The sequence below is a fragment of the Psammomys obesus genome, unplaced genomic scaffold (assembly GCF_907164565.1).
Source record: "Psammomys obesus unplaced genomic scaffold, mPsaObe1.curated_primary_1811, whole genome shotgun sequence".
Classification (NCBI taxonomy): Eukaryota; Metazoa; Chordata; class Mammalia; order Rodentia; family Muridae; genus Psammomys; species Psammomys obesus.
Window position 1 is genome coordinate 421,681 of NW_026590905.1, and position 15,945 is coordinate 437,625.

A 15,945-nucleotide genomic window follows, 5' to 3' on the forward strand; every position below is an offset into this window, starting at 1 on the left:
AGCCTGCCAGCTTTCCTAGACCCTAACTCAAAAGGCCTGACTCGTTTCCACTTCTCCATCTTTCTCCTCCCACCAGCTGCCAGGATCTATGGCTTTCCTACCTTGTTCTCTCTCAAACTCTAATGGACACTTTTGAGTCCATTTCTGAACTCTTTCATTAACACGCACACGAAGAGATGGCTCAGAGGTTAAAAGCACTGGCTGTTCTTCCAGAGGACCCAGGTTCAATTCCCAGATCCCACAGGATGGCTCTCAACCTTCGATGTAACTCTGATTCCAGCGAGCCTGATACCCTCTTCGGGCTGCTATGGGCACCAGGCAAGCGTGTGTGTGTGTGTGTATGTGTGTGTGTGTGTGTGTGTGTGTGTATACATATACATGGGCAGAGGAGACGGGCGGAGTTGCGGATGGAGTTGCAGGCGCAGAACTCCCACGGTGAGGCCCGCCCTGGGAGAGATGAAGGTGGTACAAGTGGAGACTCTTCTGGCCGGTCAGGGGGACGGCTGGCTTGGCTGGCTTCGTCTGTTTCCTCTGTGAGGCCACACACCCCCCACACCGGCTCCAGCGGCGAGCGGCAAACATCTGTCTCTTCTCTCTGAGAGCGAAGAGAGCAGGGCGGAGGGGATTCCCTGCCCGGTTGCTGCAGAAGTGCCAGAGCTTGTACACTTTCCTTTTCCCCTAAAAATGTGTGAAGTAGGATAATTACCCGCCTCCTTCATAGCTGGAAGCATATTCCTGCCCCTAGGCAGCCATCTAGTGTTGAAAATTAAGACAAGGTTTGAAAAAAAAAAAAAAAAAAGAACATCTTAACTTCCCCTTGCAACCTAGGGTTTTACCGTATCAGCCTTAATCCTGTCCAACACAGAGGAGCCACCCTGTGACCTCATTTGGGGTTCTTATCCATCAAAAACAGTACATACAGCTGCCAACGACAGCTGGGTCTCTCACTTGAGAAGCCCACGTCCATGCTCTCAGTGTGTTTTACTGAGTTTTTCCCCACTGCCTTTTGTACTTAAAATGTATGTCGATGGGGGGAAAAATGTGCTGTTGCTTTTCTTTTTTCAGTTTCTCTGTGTAGCCCTTGGAACTCTCTCTGTAGACCAGGCTGACCTCGAACTCAGAGACCTGCCTGCCTCTTCCTCTGCCTCTCAAGTGCTGTGATTAGCCACCAAGATCAGGAAAAAGAAGGAGGAGAAGGAGGAGGGGGGTCTTTCCTTACCAGGCTTACCTCCATCCTCACCGCCAATGGACCTTTTTAGTTTCCATTTCCCCCTAGAGCTCCGGAACCCCAGCGCTGTGCAGGTTGGTGCGCTCTACCTCGTAGAACATCTTCTCTCTTTATTTTCCTTTACGTCCCAGTGTTCTGCCGGTATCCATGTCTGTGCGTGCAAAGCCTGAGGCTGCCAGGAGGGGGTGCCAGATGCCCTGGAACTGGAGTTTCAGTTTGGGGGGAAGAGAGGCCAGTGCTCTTAGCAGAGCCAACTCTCTCCAGCCTCCGGGGACACGCATTTCCCTAAAGCTCTTCAGGGATTTTCAGATACTCATCTCTCCTATCACTGACTTTCCTGAAATCACTGTTTTCAAGCATTTTCCCCCTAGGGCAGGCTTTCTCCTTGACCTCAACCTGTTCAGGTACAAAAAGTCACCAAACAGGTACTTTCAGTTTCCTTCCAGAGAAAGGTTCGCATGAATTCCGGGCTAATTCGAACTCAACTGTGTAGCAAAGCCTGTCCTGGGAACCCTGATTCTCCTGCCCCGACCCCTGCCCGTTGGGGTTACAGGTTTCACCACACTGCACCCTCTCCTTCTTCATTTAAACTATAATAACCTTAAGGTACTGGTGACACCTGCAAACCCACCTCTTGTAACTCTGTAACCTTGAAATGCGTCCAGGAAGCTGGAGAATTACCCCAGGCTCTAGCTCCTGAGGGAGTCACCTGAATCCAAGGTCAGACTTGCTCTGTTTCTTCCTCGGTCCTGTGTGCAGGATGGAATTTGCCACCCCAGCTACACGGTACCTAAACCATGCCCTCACAAACAAAAGCTGGGCTCCCGTCCCCCCCCACACACACACACCTGCAGGAGGTAACTTCAACAGTGAGACGTTGTGGGTAAGAAAAACAGTCACACCTGTTCCAGGTGTGGTCACCTGTCCCTGGCACGACCGGGAGGCACTGGAGCAGGGATCCTTGATAGTTTTCTCTGCTGATGAAATTCAAGTCAGATTAAAGCATAAAGGCGGGTTTATTCGCTTCAACTCTTGGGTGGGTTCACTGATCCTGAGGAACAAGGCCAGGGAAATCGCCACGGAGAGGGAGACAGAGAGGAAGGAGAAAAGAGAGAGAGCTCCTAGGAGGGGGGTGAGGGGAGGAGTGAGGGGAAGGGGGCAGGGTCGACAATGATGTACTCCTGTAATCCAGGAGGCTCCAGGAGGCCGAGGCAGGCGGATCTCTACAAAATGAGTCCAGGACAGTCAAGGCTACACAGAGAAACCCTGTCACAAAAAAAACCAGAGAGAGAGTGTGTGTACCAACAGAGGGAGAGAGAAAATGCTGAGAGAGCCCAAAATGCCTGGATTACACAGGGAAGCCCAGCCCCTGGGCTGGAAAACTCGGGGTAGAGGGCTGGGTAGATCAGTCATGTCCTGTAACAGGTAGGGACCGAGGGATGCCCGGGGAGCCTGGCAGGCCAGCTCCGCTTTGGTATGTAAAATACGCACCTCAGCCACTTGCCCAGGGACTGAAACCCCGCAGTTCTCAACCCTTTAAGACGGTTCTTCAAGTTGTGGTGACTCCTACTTTAACCATAACATTGTTTTCATTGCTACTTCATAGCTATATAGCTATAATGTTGCTGTTATGAATCACAATGTAAGCATCTTCTGGGAGAGAGAGGGGTTTGCTAAAGGCTGAGAACCTTTGTATCAAGGCTATGAGAGAAAGTTAGACCCCAGGGTCATGCTCTTCCTCTCTTTGCTTCCGGTGGAGTGTGAAGCCTCTACCACCACAGGCCATAGCCATGTGTGTGCCAACGAGTGTTTCGTGCTCTGTTGCCAAAGGTCCAAACAGGAGGAGGTGACTGTGAACTGAAATCTATGAGACCATGAGCCAAAATAAACACTTCCTCATTACAAGTTGCTTATCTTGGGTATTTTTTTTTTCCCCTACCCTAAAGAGTTGAAGTTTGAAGAGACAGAATGGCCAGCATTTCAGTGGTGGGCCAAACCCTGTTTTCCCTTTTTCTGCTAACCCTTCCCAGATCCAAGCTCTCCCTTTGTTCCTCTCTCATCATCCCTGGGTTTTTCCCACATCAGATGACAAATGCATCCATCCTTGATGACAGCTCCATACCCATACACTTCTGAAACCCCGAGGCTCCTAAGAATCGGAGCACAGATGGTGGTTTCTCCAAACGTTTTTACTACTCCCAAACAGGGCACCTGTTCTCTGTGACTGCACGTTGTCACTTCCAGGGTGGGGAATACAGCTTGATAGGCAGAGTGCTTTCCTAGCATGCCCACAGTAAAAGGAAAACAGAGACTTCTAACATATCACCACGATTCATTTATCTAACAAATGAGGTTCTTACTGATTCGTGGAGCTTCAGACTGAACCTAGGGTGGGCTGTGTGAGCACTCAACCACTGGGCACACTCCTCCCAGGCTGGTGAGATGGCTCAGCGGGTGAAGGTGTGTACTGCCAAGCCTGACGAACTGAGTAAAATCCCCAGTAACTATGTGACGGGAAAGACCTGACTCCCGTGGGTTGTCCTCTAGCCTCCCCACATACACACGTCTTGTGCACCCATACATACATACATACAAACATACATATACATATGTGTACACACATACGAATAAATAGTAATAACAGTAATAATAAATAGTAATAATTTAAAAGGTGTTTATTTAAAATTATGTGTTATGTTTGTGTGTGTTGGCTCGCATGCCACATGCGCTCGGTGCCTAGGGAGGGCCAGAAGAGGATGCCCGATGCCCTGCAGCTGGGATTATGGGCACTTGTGGGCTGCCTGACCTGAGTGCTGGGAACTCAAGTTAGGTCCTCTGCAAGAGAAGTGGGCGTTCTTAGCTGTTGAGCCATCTCTTCCGCTCCCACCTCACCCGACCCTACCCCAGAGGCTTTGTTTTCGTTTAGATGTATTTTCTTGAAGCTGCCTGGCTGGCCGTGAACTTGTAATCCTCAGGCCCCTACCTCCCGGGTAGCTAATGGAAAAACATATGTTGAATGCTTAACTCTGTGGTAAGGGTTCAAACACAGATAAGAGTCCCTGCGCTCAGGTTAATGGCGCATGCCCATGATTCCAACATTGGGGAGGCCACAGCAAGAAAGAGCTCTCCTCCTCTTCTGGTTTTTCCAGGCAGGGTTTCTCTGTGTAGACTTAGCTATCCTGGACTCTCTTTGAAGACCAGACTGGCCTCGAACTCACAGAGACCCGCCTGCCTCTGCCTCCCTGAGTGCTGGGATCACAGGTGTACACCACCACACCCAGCTTGTTTGCTTGTTTCTCATTTTAAATTTCACCAATTCTTCCAGATGTGGTGGCAAAAGCCTGCCGTTGATCTCAGCATTTGGGAGGCAGAGGCAGTTAGCTGGTCAGATCTCTGTGAGTTCCAGGACAGCCTGGTCTACAAATGAAGTCCGGGATAGCCAGTGCTGTTACACAGAAAAAAACCTGTCTCAGAACAAAGAAAGAAAGATCACTAAGCCAGCACAGACTACATAGTGAGACCCTGTCTCAAAACACTAAATATAAATAATTTTTAAAAAGAAAAAAAAAACTTTTGCTTTCTAGTGGAAGAAAGAACAAAAAAAAAAAAAAAAAACAATGTGTGAAAGCTTAATGAAAACACTGGGTTTTTTCTGTGTATACGTAATTAGCTTTTCAATTTATTAATCTTCTGGAGAAGTGACCATCTGGCTTGCTTCCAAAATTGAACATATTAGCATGTTTTTTGTTGTTTTTGTTTGTTTGTTTTGAAAGACCCCAGCCTCACCCTAAGTTAAACATAGCTAACGCCATTTTGTGAGACACCACTGTTTTATAAAACTCTGAAGGCCAGATGAGAAACTGGAAAATTACTGAAAAATCCTAGCTGTGTCACCCACTTGGGATATCTGTGGTCAGGCTGCCCCAGTCATACTAAAAACAGTTTGTGTTAATCACTCTCATAGATATCTGTGAGACTGTTTCAGCTAAGATAGGGAAAAACAAAATAACAGGTGGCGGGCCACGTCAAGGGGTCATCCTACCCCCCTTGACCACCCAGTTCCTGGAATCTGGGTGCCCCTGCCAAACTTTGACGCAAATTGTGGTCTCGTGTAAACGTACCAATCAGCCCCCTGTAACCATGCCCTCTCGCTTCTGTACCAGTGCTTCTGCTCTAAAACCCTATAAAAACCCCAGTTTTTCCCCAAGCAGGCGCGCAAGGTTCCTCCCGAGTGACCTTGCTGCCCCGAGTACTCGCGTATCAAAATAAAAGCCTCTTGCTGTTTGCATCCGAATGGACTCGTTGTTCTTTGGGAGGGGGTCTCTCTGACGGAAGATACCCTCCGGGGATCTTTCAGTTTGTTTGTTTTCTGACAACTTTTATTTTGACTGCACAAAACAAGATCACATATGTAGTTGATTTTTTTTTTTTTTTTTTTTTTTTTTGGCTAGGTGCGGATTCATTTTTGTTGTTTTCAGACAAGATCTCCCTCTGTAGCCCAGGCTGGCCTCAAACTCCATGACAATTCTCCCACCTCATCCTCTTAAACACTGGGATATAGGTATGTGCCACCACAGCCAGAAGTTTTTGTTTAGTTTTGGTTTGGTTTTTGTTTGTTTTGCTTTTTTTTTTTTTCCAAGACAGGGTTTCTCTGTGTAGCCCTGGCTGTCCTGGGACTCACTCTGTAGACCAGGCTGGCCTTGAACTCACAGAAATATGCCCACCCCTGCCTCCTGAGTACTGGGATTAAAGGCATGTGTCACCATAGTTGGCTTTGTTTAGTTTTCTTTCTTTTCTTTGTTTCTTTTTTTTTTTTTAAATTATTTATTTTTTATTTTTTGCACATTGGTGTTTTGCCTGCATGTATGTCTGTGTGAGGGTGTTGGATCCTGGAATTACAGACAGTAGTGAGCCGCCATGTAGGTGCCCAAGTCCTCTGGAAGAGCAGCCAGATGGCTCTTAACTGCTGAGCCAGCCCTCCAGCCCTTTGTTTCATTCTCTTGAGGCCAGGTCCCCCTCCATGGCAGAAGATGTCCTGGAACTCACTCTGTAGCCCAGCTCACACACCCAGCTTGTTGTTGTTGAAGTAGGGGTTGAACCCACGGTGTTAAACAATTCAGACAAGTGCTATCCCACTGAGCTATATAGCCCTGGCCTATGCTTTAATGTTTTATTACTACGGTGTTTGCATAATTGTCAGTGTGCAGACAACTCGGTGGAATCGGTGTTCTCCTTCCATGGGTTCTGGGGATTGAAAGTCTTGTACGACAAGAGCTTTACATATCTGTGGGATCCTGCTACTTAAGGTAAAAGTCTGGCATTTCCAGATAGCCTCTGAGCTTGGTAAACGATGACAGACTCCCTTTCTCAGCAGGGTCCCTTCTGTGCCTGATCTGGGGAACCCCAGATCTCCTAAGGAGCAGCCAACCATGGAGAGTTCAGCTGTGAGATTCTGGACCGCCCAGGGCTTGGCTGCCTGTCAGTCAGCCACGTGCTGCTAGCCGCTGCCAGCTTCTGCTGTCCCCAGCCCCAGCATGTGGAACTTCTTCAGCAGCCACTGACCTTCCTCCTGTTGGAACTACTTCTCACCAGACCTGCTGTAACACTTCAGTGTCATCACAGGCTTTCGGAATGCCCAAGTTTCCACTGCTGTCTGGTACCAGCAATCTCATTTTAAAAGAGTTAACTGTAACACCCAGTGGAAAACTTATTTCCACCACCCCCGGTGAGACCAGGAGCCTTGTCTGGCGCACAGGCCTCTTCCTAAGTGCTCTAGCCATTCCTGAGAGAAACAGAACCTTTGGTGGGGGGTTTGGGGAGCAGGGAGGGATGGGGTGGGGTGGGGGTTCCTCTGTTCCTGTGAGGAAGCAAACAACACCTGGACCAGCCTTCGAAGGGGAAAAATGCTCGCATCCATTTCCCTCCCTGGGACAGCCCAGACTGCAAGGAGACACAGAACGACACCCACCCACCGAGCTATCTCTGCTTCCCCTAGTCCTCTTTTTACTTGTATTTATTGTGAGACAGTGTCACACTAAGTTTCCTGGGTAAGCCTTGAATTTGCAATCCTCCTGCCTCAACCTTCTAAGGAATTGTGATTATATGTCTGCGCTTCCAGGCCCAGCTACGGAAAGGGGGGAGGAGAAAGGGGAAAAGAGAGAGTCCTTGACATAGAAGGTCTTTCAGAAATCAGTTCTCTCCCTCTGCCAGGGATTCCAGGGATCAAAGTCAGGTCATGAGCACTCTTACCCTCTGAGCCACCTCGCTGGCTTTGTAGTGGCTTTTAAATGTATCTTGAAAATCCTCCCTTGGAGACAAGGAGACATGTCCCCTCTTTCCTTGAATATGGCTGGGGCTCTGATCTCCACAACTAGGATGGAGTGCAGCAGACTCTTTGTGTTTCCAAAGCCAGCTGGGAAAGGGCCAGCCTGCAGCCACCCGCCCTGAACTCCACAAATAACCCTCTCCAGGTGCCGTGAAGGTGAAGGGCACTCCTCTCCTGGAGCTGCGCCTACATCTGGTTTCATCCTGTAATCGGCTAAGCCACAGCACACTCAACCTCAGTGTCCTAATGTCTGTTCTTAGACTGAAGTGACAGGGTTCCATCCTTGATAATGGGGGCATATGGGAAGACCTCTAGAGAGTGGACATCAGGCCCCTAAATGTTCATGAAACTTCTCCCCTGTGAAAGACATACCCATCAGCGGGGAGGAGAAGCCTCCTCTGTTTTAGTTTTCAAGATGGGTTTCTCTTTGTAGCCAGAGATGTTCTGGAATTTACTCTGTAGACCAGGCTTGCCTTGAACTCAGAGATTTGCTTGCTTTGGGCTGGGATTAAAGGTGTGCCATGTGCTTATGACATTTTCACATGTGGTGTGTGTGTGTGTGTGTGTGTGTGTGTGTGTGTGTGTGTGCATATAGAAGTCAGAGGAGTCTCCTTCCACCATGAGGCTATATCCAGGCTTTGCAGCAAGAGCCTTTATCTATGAAGCCCTCATGCTGGGCCAGAAGCTGCTCCACCCCAGCCTTCCTGGCCCCCCCTTAAGGATCCCCCTGCTGTTGAGATCAGGCTGTAATTCAGTGTGTGACACAGCGGCTCTTCAGGCTGTGTCTCTCTCGGGCAGGGGAAGCATCGTACAAGCAGTGTTGAACCCCATTTTGAGTGGGAATGCGGGAGCAGGATAACTCTGCACCTAGCTATGCATGCAGACATCACAGCCTGCCTGGCACCACCTGGGAGGCACAGGCTGAGAATTCATTCCTTGGAGTGAAAAGGGTGCTGCCCTGTAAGCTTATCAAACTCAATGGGACTGTATAAGCCTATTACATCAGGAAAAACAGGCCAGAGAATTGACCAAACACACCGGAACTAAAAGGGGTGCCACACCCTCATCTGGTTCCCTTAAAGGACACCAAACATTACAATGGCTGTGACCCTAAAAGACCTGTCATCCAAGCACTCGTGTGAGCTCAGGGGACCATCCCACAGGCTTCAGCCAGTTCAGTCGTCCCCATTGTTAACGTGACCTACTGTCCATCTGTCCATCCATCTGTCCATCTAGCTAAGTTGTTTGTCCTTCTGCAGACTGGAGGCTTGCTCTGCAGCAACACCAAAAGTTTGTCATGTAATTGCCAACCATTGACATTCTTGTCGTATTACTAGGGTAAGGATAGGTGTGTGTGTGTCCGTGTGTGTGTGTATGTGTGTGTGTGTGTGTGTGTGTGTGTGTGTTGGTGTGTAGGGCTCAGGTATGCACGTGCACACATATGAAAGCCAGAAGTCAATGCCAAGTGTTTTCTCTATCCATCTCTACCTTTTTTGTTTGTTTGATCGTTGGTTGGTTGGGTTTTGGTTTTGGCGGTGGCGGCTACAGTTTGTTTTTGAAAGAGGGTCTCTAAGCTGAGCACATTGATTGGAGCACATTGATTTGGCCAGACTGGCTGTACAGCAAGCTCCCGATCTTCCTGTCTCTGTCTCACCAGTGCTGGGATTAAAGGTGTGTACCGAAGCCTGCAATGGTGGCGTGCGCACCTTTAATCCCGGCACTCTGGAAGCAGGTTCCCAGGACCCGTAACAGGTGGCTCACAAACAACTATAACTCAAGCTCTGGGGGAGGGGGGTGTCTAAGGTCCTCTCCCCTCCGTGGGCACCCTGACACATGTACATAGATAAAAGTGAATTTTAAAAAAAATAAAAAGGGATGGCTGCTTCCATACTCTCAGCCTGAAACTGTCAACGTGCTGTTTCTTTCCTTTCCCACCTGTCTCTGCTGTGTTAGTTATTTTTATGGCAACCTGACACAAGCCAGGGTCATTTAGGAAGAGGGAACCTCAACTGAGAAAATGCCTTCATCAGATTGGCCTCTGGGTAAGTCTATGGGGCGTGGTCTTATTGAGGAGTGACATTCACCATGGGCGGTGGCTGGGCAGGGAGTCCTGGGCGCTATAAGAAAGCAGGCTGAGAAGCCATGAGGACCTGGTAAAGTAGCAAACCCCCTTGGCCTCTGCAGCAGCTCCGCCTTGCCGACCCTCTCTGTGACGGCCACGACCAGGGCCTGTAAAGTGAACTACGACCTTCTCTTCCCCACCCATGTTGCTTTTCATCATGGTGGTTTTTCATTTTGTCTGGGTTTGTTTAGTTTTGTTTTGATCACAGCAATAGAAACCCCAACTAAGACATCTGCTTTATGCAAATCTAATAGCTTAGACAAGTAGAATCCTGCTGGACCCTCCCCTATGATGTTCTGACAAAGCAGCTGGCTCTGTTAACCTTAAAGGCCAAACCAGGTGAATTTAGACTGGATGCATTGTCATTCCAAGAGAGGCTTAAAAACCCAGCTGCTGTAGGAACCTGCATCTACACCTCCAAAGTTTACACTGCTTGGGACAGGCTCATTTCATACCTAGAAATGTTTCCTATGAAGAAATTTATAGGAGCTGCAAATAATGGTGTTGGCTGCCAAACCTAACAAACCAGGTCCCTGGCTGGGACCCACTCGGTGGAAGAAGAGAACTGACTATGCCTGCAAGTTGTCCTCTGACCTCCCAGAGCTGGGGTATACATATGCACGCCAGCATATATGCAAATATGATGAATAAAATAATAGTTTAAATGAGCTAAGCTCTCACTTGGAGGAGAGCTCATCCCTACAGAATATTGAGGATCTAGATTTCATCTCTAGTCACACACACACACACACACAAATTTCTTAAGAAGACAGAGCGGTGGGTAGCCAGGCATGATGCTATCTATATTCCTAACACTCAAGAAACTGAGGCAAACGGATTGCTGCAAGTTTGAGATCAGCCTGGTCTACATGAGTTTGAAGACCACGAACTTTATTTTATTTTATTTTTTTTATGTCAGGAATGGTGGTTCAGACCTATGATGCGGGCATTTGGGAAGCAAATGCAAGAGGATTAGGAGTTCATGGACAGCCTAGGCTACATAGTAGGTTTGAGGCCAAACTAAACTACGTGAGCCCCTGCCCCCAAAACAAACAGTAATGGGTCATTTAAGAAGCAACCTTGAACCCTGGGGCTTTAATAGCATAAAGGTTTACTTGTTGACCAAGATAAGCCTGATGCCAGCTGTATGTTTTGTCTCTCTTACAGCTATGCCACACGGAACAGGTGGCTTTTGTAAGGTGAGAGGAGACAGAAACTGGAAAGTACACTGACCCTTGGCTGAGAAACAATATACTTCAATCTTGCTTACAGTCATGGCCAGAACTGGTTACCTGGCCTTACCACAAGGAAGCAGGGGAGTTACATGGGAACAAGAGAACAGCTGTCCAGGAGATAGTGTTTCAGAAGCATGATAGGGAGGAAAAGAAGAAGGCAGTAATTTGAGAGAAAGGAGGAGGGGGAGTCTCCCAGGATGTGAGACCCTGTAGATGATGCCAGAGATCAAAGGGCCGTTGAGATGACATTCTGCAGCTTGAATGTATTTCCCCGAGACGTAGGTTGAAACTTAACGATCAATATGTGCATATTTAGAGGCTGGAGCTAAAGACGTGGCTCATTTGACAGGGCGCTTGCCTAGCATGCAGGAAGGCCTGGGGCCTCACCACCAACCAGGCGTGTTATTCCAGGCCTGCAATCCTAGCAGTAGGGGAGGTGGAGGCATGAGGACCAGGAGTCCGAGGACATCCTGGGCCACAGTATATTGGCCAGCATGGGATCCAGGAGCCTCTCAGATTGGGCCTGTTGGAGATGATGAAATCCTGAAGTGGAGTGTTGGAATTATAGCTCAGTTTGTAGAGTGCTTACTCCAGATGTATAAAGCAAAAAGCCCTGGAGTCAATAAAATAAAGCCAGGTGTGGTGGCACTTTCTCTCCTTCTCCCCACGGCCTTGCACATACTGGGCTAGGACTCTGCCTCCTAGCTTTAGGTTTTTGTGTCTTTGTAAAGAAAAATGTCAGAGGTAGCACAGGTCAGGGGACAACTTTCAGGTCTTGGTTCTCAGCTCTGGGGTCACTCGGGTCACCAGGCTGAGCAGTAAGTATCTTCCCCCAGACATCCTGTCAGCCCACCTGAGGTTGTTTTATTTGTTTGTTTGTTTTGATACAAAGTTTCACTCAGTAGCTAGCCCCTCTAACTCCCTAGGTATCCCAGCCGGCCCCGAAGGAACTGTCAGCATATTGCCTGTCTCTAACTCCTAAATGTTAGGATTACAGGTATGTGCCAAAACATCTGGTCAAATAAACTTGTTTTGTTTTGAGACAAGGTCTCACTGTGTAGCTCGGGCTAGCCTGGAACCACAGGCTGGTCTAGAATTCACAGAGATCTACCTGCTTCTGTCTCCCAAGCATTGAGATTAAAGTCAAGTACCACCATGGCTGGCCATGTTTTTCGTTATGTTTTTATGTTTTTTTTTTTTTTTGTTTGTTTGTTTTGAGATAGGGTTTCATATAGCCCAGGCTGGCCTTGAACTGGTGAGGTAGCTGAAGGTGACATTGAGCTAATCTTCCTGCCTCTCTCTACCTCCCAAGTATTTGGAATACCAATATGAATCACCCCTGTTTTTTTTTTTGTTTGTTTTGTTTTTTTTTTAATAATGTTGCTTTCTTTCTTTCTTTCTTTCTTTCTTTCTTTCTTTCTTTCTTTCTTTCTCCTTCTTCTTTTCATAGATAGACAGAGTCTCCCTGGGTTGCCCGGGCTGGCCTGGAGCTCTCAGAATTGACCATACATAAGGTCTCCCACTTCCATGAGCCACTATGTTTGGCCTGGCTTGCTTTTTCCTGTTTCAACTGTACGTAGCCCTGGCTGGGCTCCAGCTTGGAGTGATCCTTCAGCCTCGGCTTCCCAAGGTCTGGGATTACAGAAGCTGTGCCACCACAACAAACTCTAGTCTTACTAATTCTAAGATTCATGTTATGTGTGTCTGTGCCATATGTGGGTGCCCACAGAAGTCAGAGAGGGAGCATGAGATCCCCTCGAGTTACAGGAAGGTGAATGTGGGCAGCCTGATGTGGGTCCTCGGAACAGAACCTGAATCCTCTACCAAAGAAGCAAATGGTCTTTTTGTTTGTTTGTTTTTTGAGACAGGGTTTCTCTGTGTAGCCCTGGAGGTATGTCCTGGAACTCACTCTGTACACCAGGCTGGCCTTGAATCCACTGTACCCATCCACTTTTTAAATTTTCATTTGTGTGTGTGTGAGAGAGAGAGAGAAAGAAGTCAGCCATGCTTTTGCAGCAAGCCCTTTCACCTGCTGCGCCAGCGCACAGGCCCAATAAATAAATAAATAAATAAATAAATAAATAAAACTACTTGATGATGGATGTTAGCGATTGACTAAGATCTTCGGTCTCAGATTAAGAAGGGAAGAAGGATGACATTAGAAAGGGTTCCATCAGGCACTTCAGCTGGATAGACAGGTCAGTGGTTCGCAGCCTGTGGATCTGGACCCCCGCGGTAAACCTCTCTCTCCAAAAATACTCACATTATGATTGGTAACAGTAGCAAAATTACAGTTATGAAGCAGCGACAAAATAGCTTTATGTTTGTTTGTTTGTTTTTGGGGGGGAACCACAACGTGAGGAACTATATGGAAGGGCGGCAGCATTGGGAAGGTTGAGAGCCACTGGTCTCGGTGATGCTTATTTCTTAATCCAGGAAGGGTGTAGCCTCTATTTTTCAGTAAGAGTGAAATACTTCATATTGAAGTGAGAATACTGTATCCCGGCCCAGTGGCACACGCCTATAGTCCCAGCACTCAGGGAGGGAGGCAGAGGCAGGTGGATCTCTGGGAGTTCGAGGCCAGCCTGGTCTACAAAGTGAGTCCAGGACAGCTTGGGCTATCACGCAGAGAAACCCTGTCTCAAAAAAAAATTTTTTTTAAGTAAAAATAAAAATAGAATATATAAAAAGGCAGAAGACGTAGTTCAGTGGTTCAATGCTCAAGCAAAAAAAAAAAAAAAAGGGGGGGGGTTTACAAAGTGTTATGGGAGCCATAGCCGAACTCCTTACGAGGAGAAATCGTGAATTCCTTTGTTCCACATTCCCGTAGACTGGGGTCGCCGGTGGGAAGACTGGAAAGTTCCACGGGAAGAAAGGCCTCACCCTTTGCTGTTTCACGCGGGCACTGTCTGAACTTTCATCACGAGCACGCACTACTTAAGCAGTGACAAAACTAGTCTAATGGGTAATTAAAACAGCCAGTGTTAAATAGGCCCTCTTTCATATAAATAGGCATATCCTGATTTCCTCGCCTCCGGAGAGAGGCGTTTTACTATAGAAAAGGGAATCTGCCTAAGGGCGGGCGTTGGAGCTCCCGGCGGGAAAGCGCGCGCGCGCGCGCGAACTGGGTTCGATTCCCCAGGACGTGAACAACCGAAAGCGACCTGCAAGGGGAGGGCTCCGGAGAATAACAGGACCCCTGACGGCGTTCTGGGGGATCCCTGGGTTTCCCCCCACCCCCACCCCCGCCCCCGCCCCCGCCCCCGCCCCGGACCCGTCGGGAAAAGGCGTGAGAACGGCAGGACCCTCCCCTCCCCGAAAGGGCCGTTAGGAGGCGCTCGCGGGGCGCCCGCCAGGCCTCCGCGCCTCTCCGTTACATGCCCCAGTAACCCCAGCGCCGGCGACCGGGAGTAACCTCGCGGTCTGGTGACGCCCCCGCCAGCCACCCCCTCCCCGCCCCGACTCTCGCCTGCTCCCGTCTCAGCCAATGGGAAGGCGGCGAGCGAGCCGGCCGGACCGCCGGCCGACCCACTCCTTCCCGGGGCCGGCGGGACCGAGGGGTGGTGCGGCCTCGCCTCGCGCTCCCGCGGCTGCTCCAATAGCGGCGAGGTCGCGACCGCAGGCCCCGCCCCGCCGTCCCGGTCCGTTTCCCTGCCTCACGGGAGTCACCTTTGCCTTACAAACGCTCGGCCCCGCCCTCTTCCTACCTTGCCGCGCTCGGCCCCGCCCCCGGCTGGCTCCACCAATGACCGCGTGGGTCTGGAGGCTCGGGGCGGGCCCGCAGCCAATGCGCACGCCGTGGGCGGGCCCCCGGCCGGAATTGGGGGTGAAGCCACCGCTTACTGCCCACATTCGGGGCGCGGAGCTGGGGGTCCCCGAGGGGCGCCCGCAGTTAAGATGGCGTCTGCAGCGGACGGGGACGTGGGAGAGACGCTGGAGCTGATGCGGGGGCTGTGGCCGGGTGTCGAGGATCTGAGCCTTAACAAGTTGGCGACGTCCCTGGGCGCGTCCGAACAGGCGCTGCGGCTCATCATCTCCATCTTCCTGGGTAAGGACCCCCTCCTGCCGGCTTCTGCCCCCTCGCGGAGTCCCAGGGAAATAGGTAGGATGGGGACTGGGGACAGGACCTGCCCGTCTGCCCCGAACCACCCAGAAGGGCTTTTGGGGTGCGGGTGTAGGTCCTCAAGCACACCAGCCAGCTATCCAGGGGAAGACACAAGTCTTGTCTCCAGTCTGGGGACTCTGTACCCTCTGGACCTCTTTCCCATTCTTCTCGGCCCGTGCTGTGCCCTTTGGCCCCTCAGGCATCTCCCACCTTGTCATCGGTATTCCGGACCGTGCCCCGGCGACCTGGGTCTATCTGTGGCCCTCCAGAGTTCGACTCTGACCGTGCATACTGCTATCTGTTATTAACAGCCCCTATCATGAGCACCTCTAACGATATGCACAGGGCCTCGAACTTCGGATATTTTAGCCCTACGGGCCCTCCTTCCTCTGCTCCCTCTTCCAATATCGTCTCATTCTGTTTTGCGCATTGTCAACGAATATTGTACTTTCATCCCTCCGTCCTGTTTCTCATATTTTCTTATACCATATTGGTTTTCTCCTCAGCCGCCCACCTGTCATTGACCCTGGGACATGTTCTTAATACAGGTCTTGGGACACAGGACTATTAACACCCTTAAAAACTCCATGCTTGTCCCAAGTGACTATTCGTATGGTTCAAAGGATGTGATGTGTCCGAATTTATGTCACACCAAGCTGTATTATAAGTATTTTATAGGCTTTGTAAAACCACCTTCTTAAAGGTTTTTTTTTTTTTTTTTTTTTTTTTTTTTTAATATGTAGAGGTAGCATGGTATGATGAAAAAGCGTGGACTTTGAAGTTCAAGTCTGAACCACCCTTGTCGCTGTGGGACCCTAGGCAAGCCGTTTAACCTCCCCGAATCTAATTTTCTTATGTGTGAAATCCCGTGCCAGCTGTGCTTAGCATAGGGACTGCTGTAAACCATAAGAACCCGTCGGTCAAGATCAG

At 49.5% G+C, this 15,945-nt stretch overlaps 1 protein-coding gene across 1 annotated transcript in view; it reads left to right on the forward strand.

The window, feature by feature from the left end:
• The first annotated feature begins 14,718 nt into the window (after nucleotides 1–14,718).
• The window catches only part of Lpcat3 (lysophosphatidylcholine acyltransferase 3), a 36,246-nt gene continuing 35,019 nt past the window's right edge, over nucleotides 14,719–15,945 (forward strand). The window contains exon 1 of the mRNA XM_055609301.1: nucleotides 14,719–14,958. Within this exon, the coding sequence (XP_055465276.1) occupies nucleotides 14,808–14,958 (151 nt within the window). The 5' untranslated portion in view covers nucleotides 14,719–14,807. The remainder of the gene's footprint in view (nucleotides 14,959–15,945) is intronic.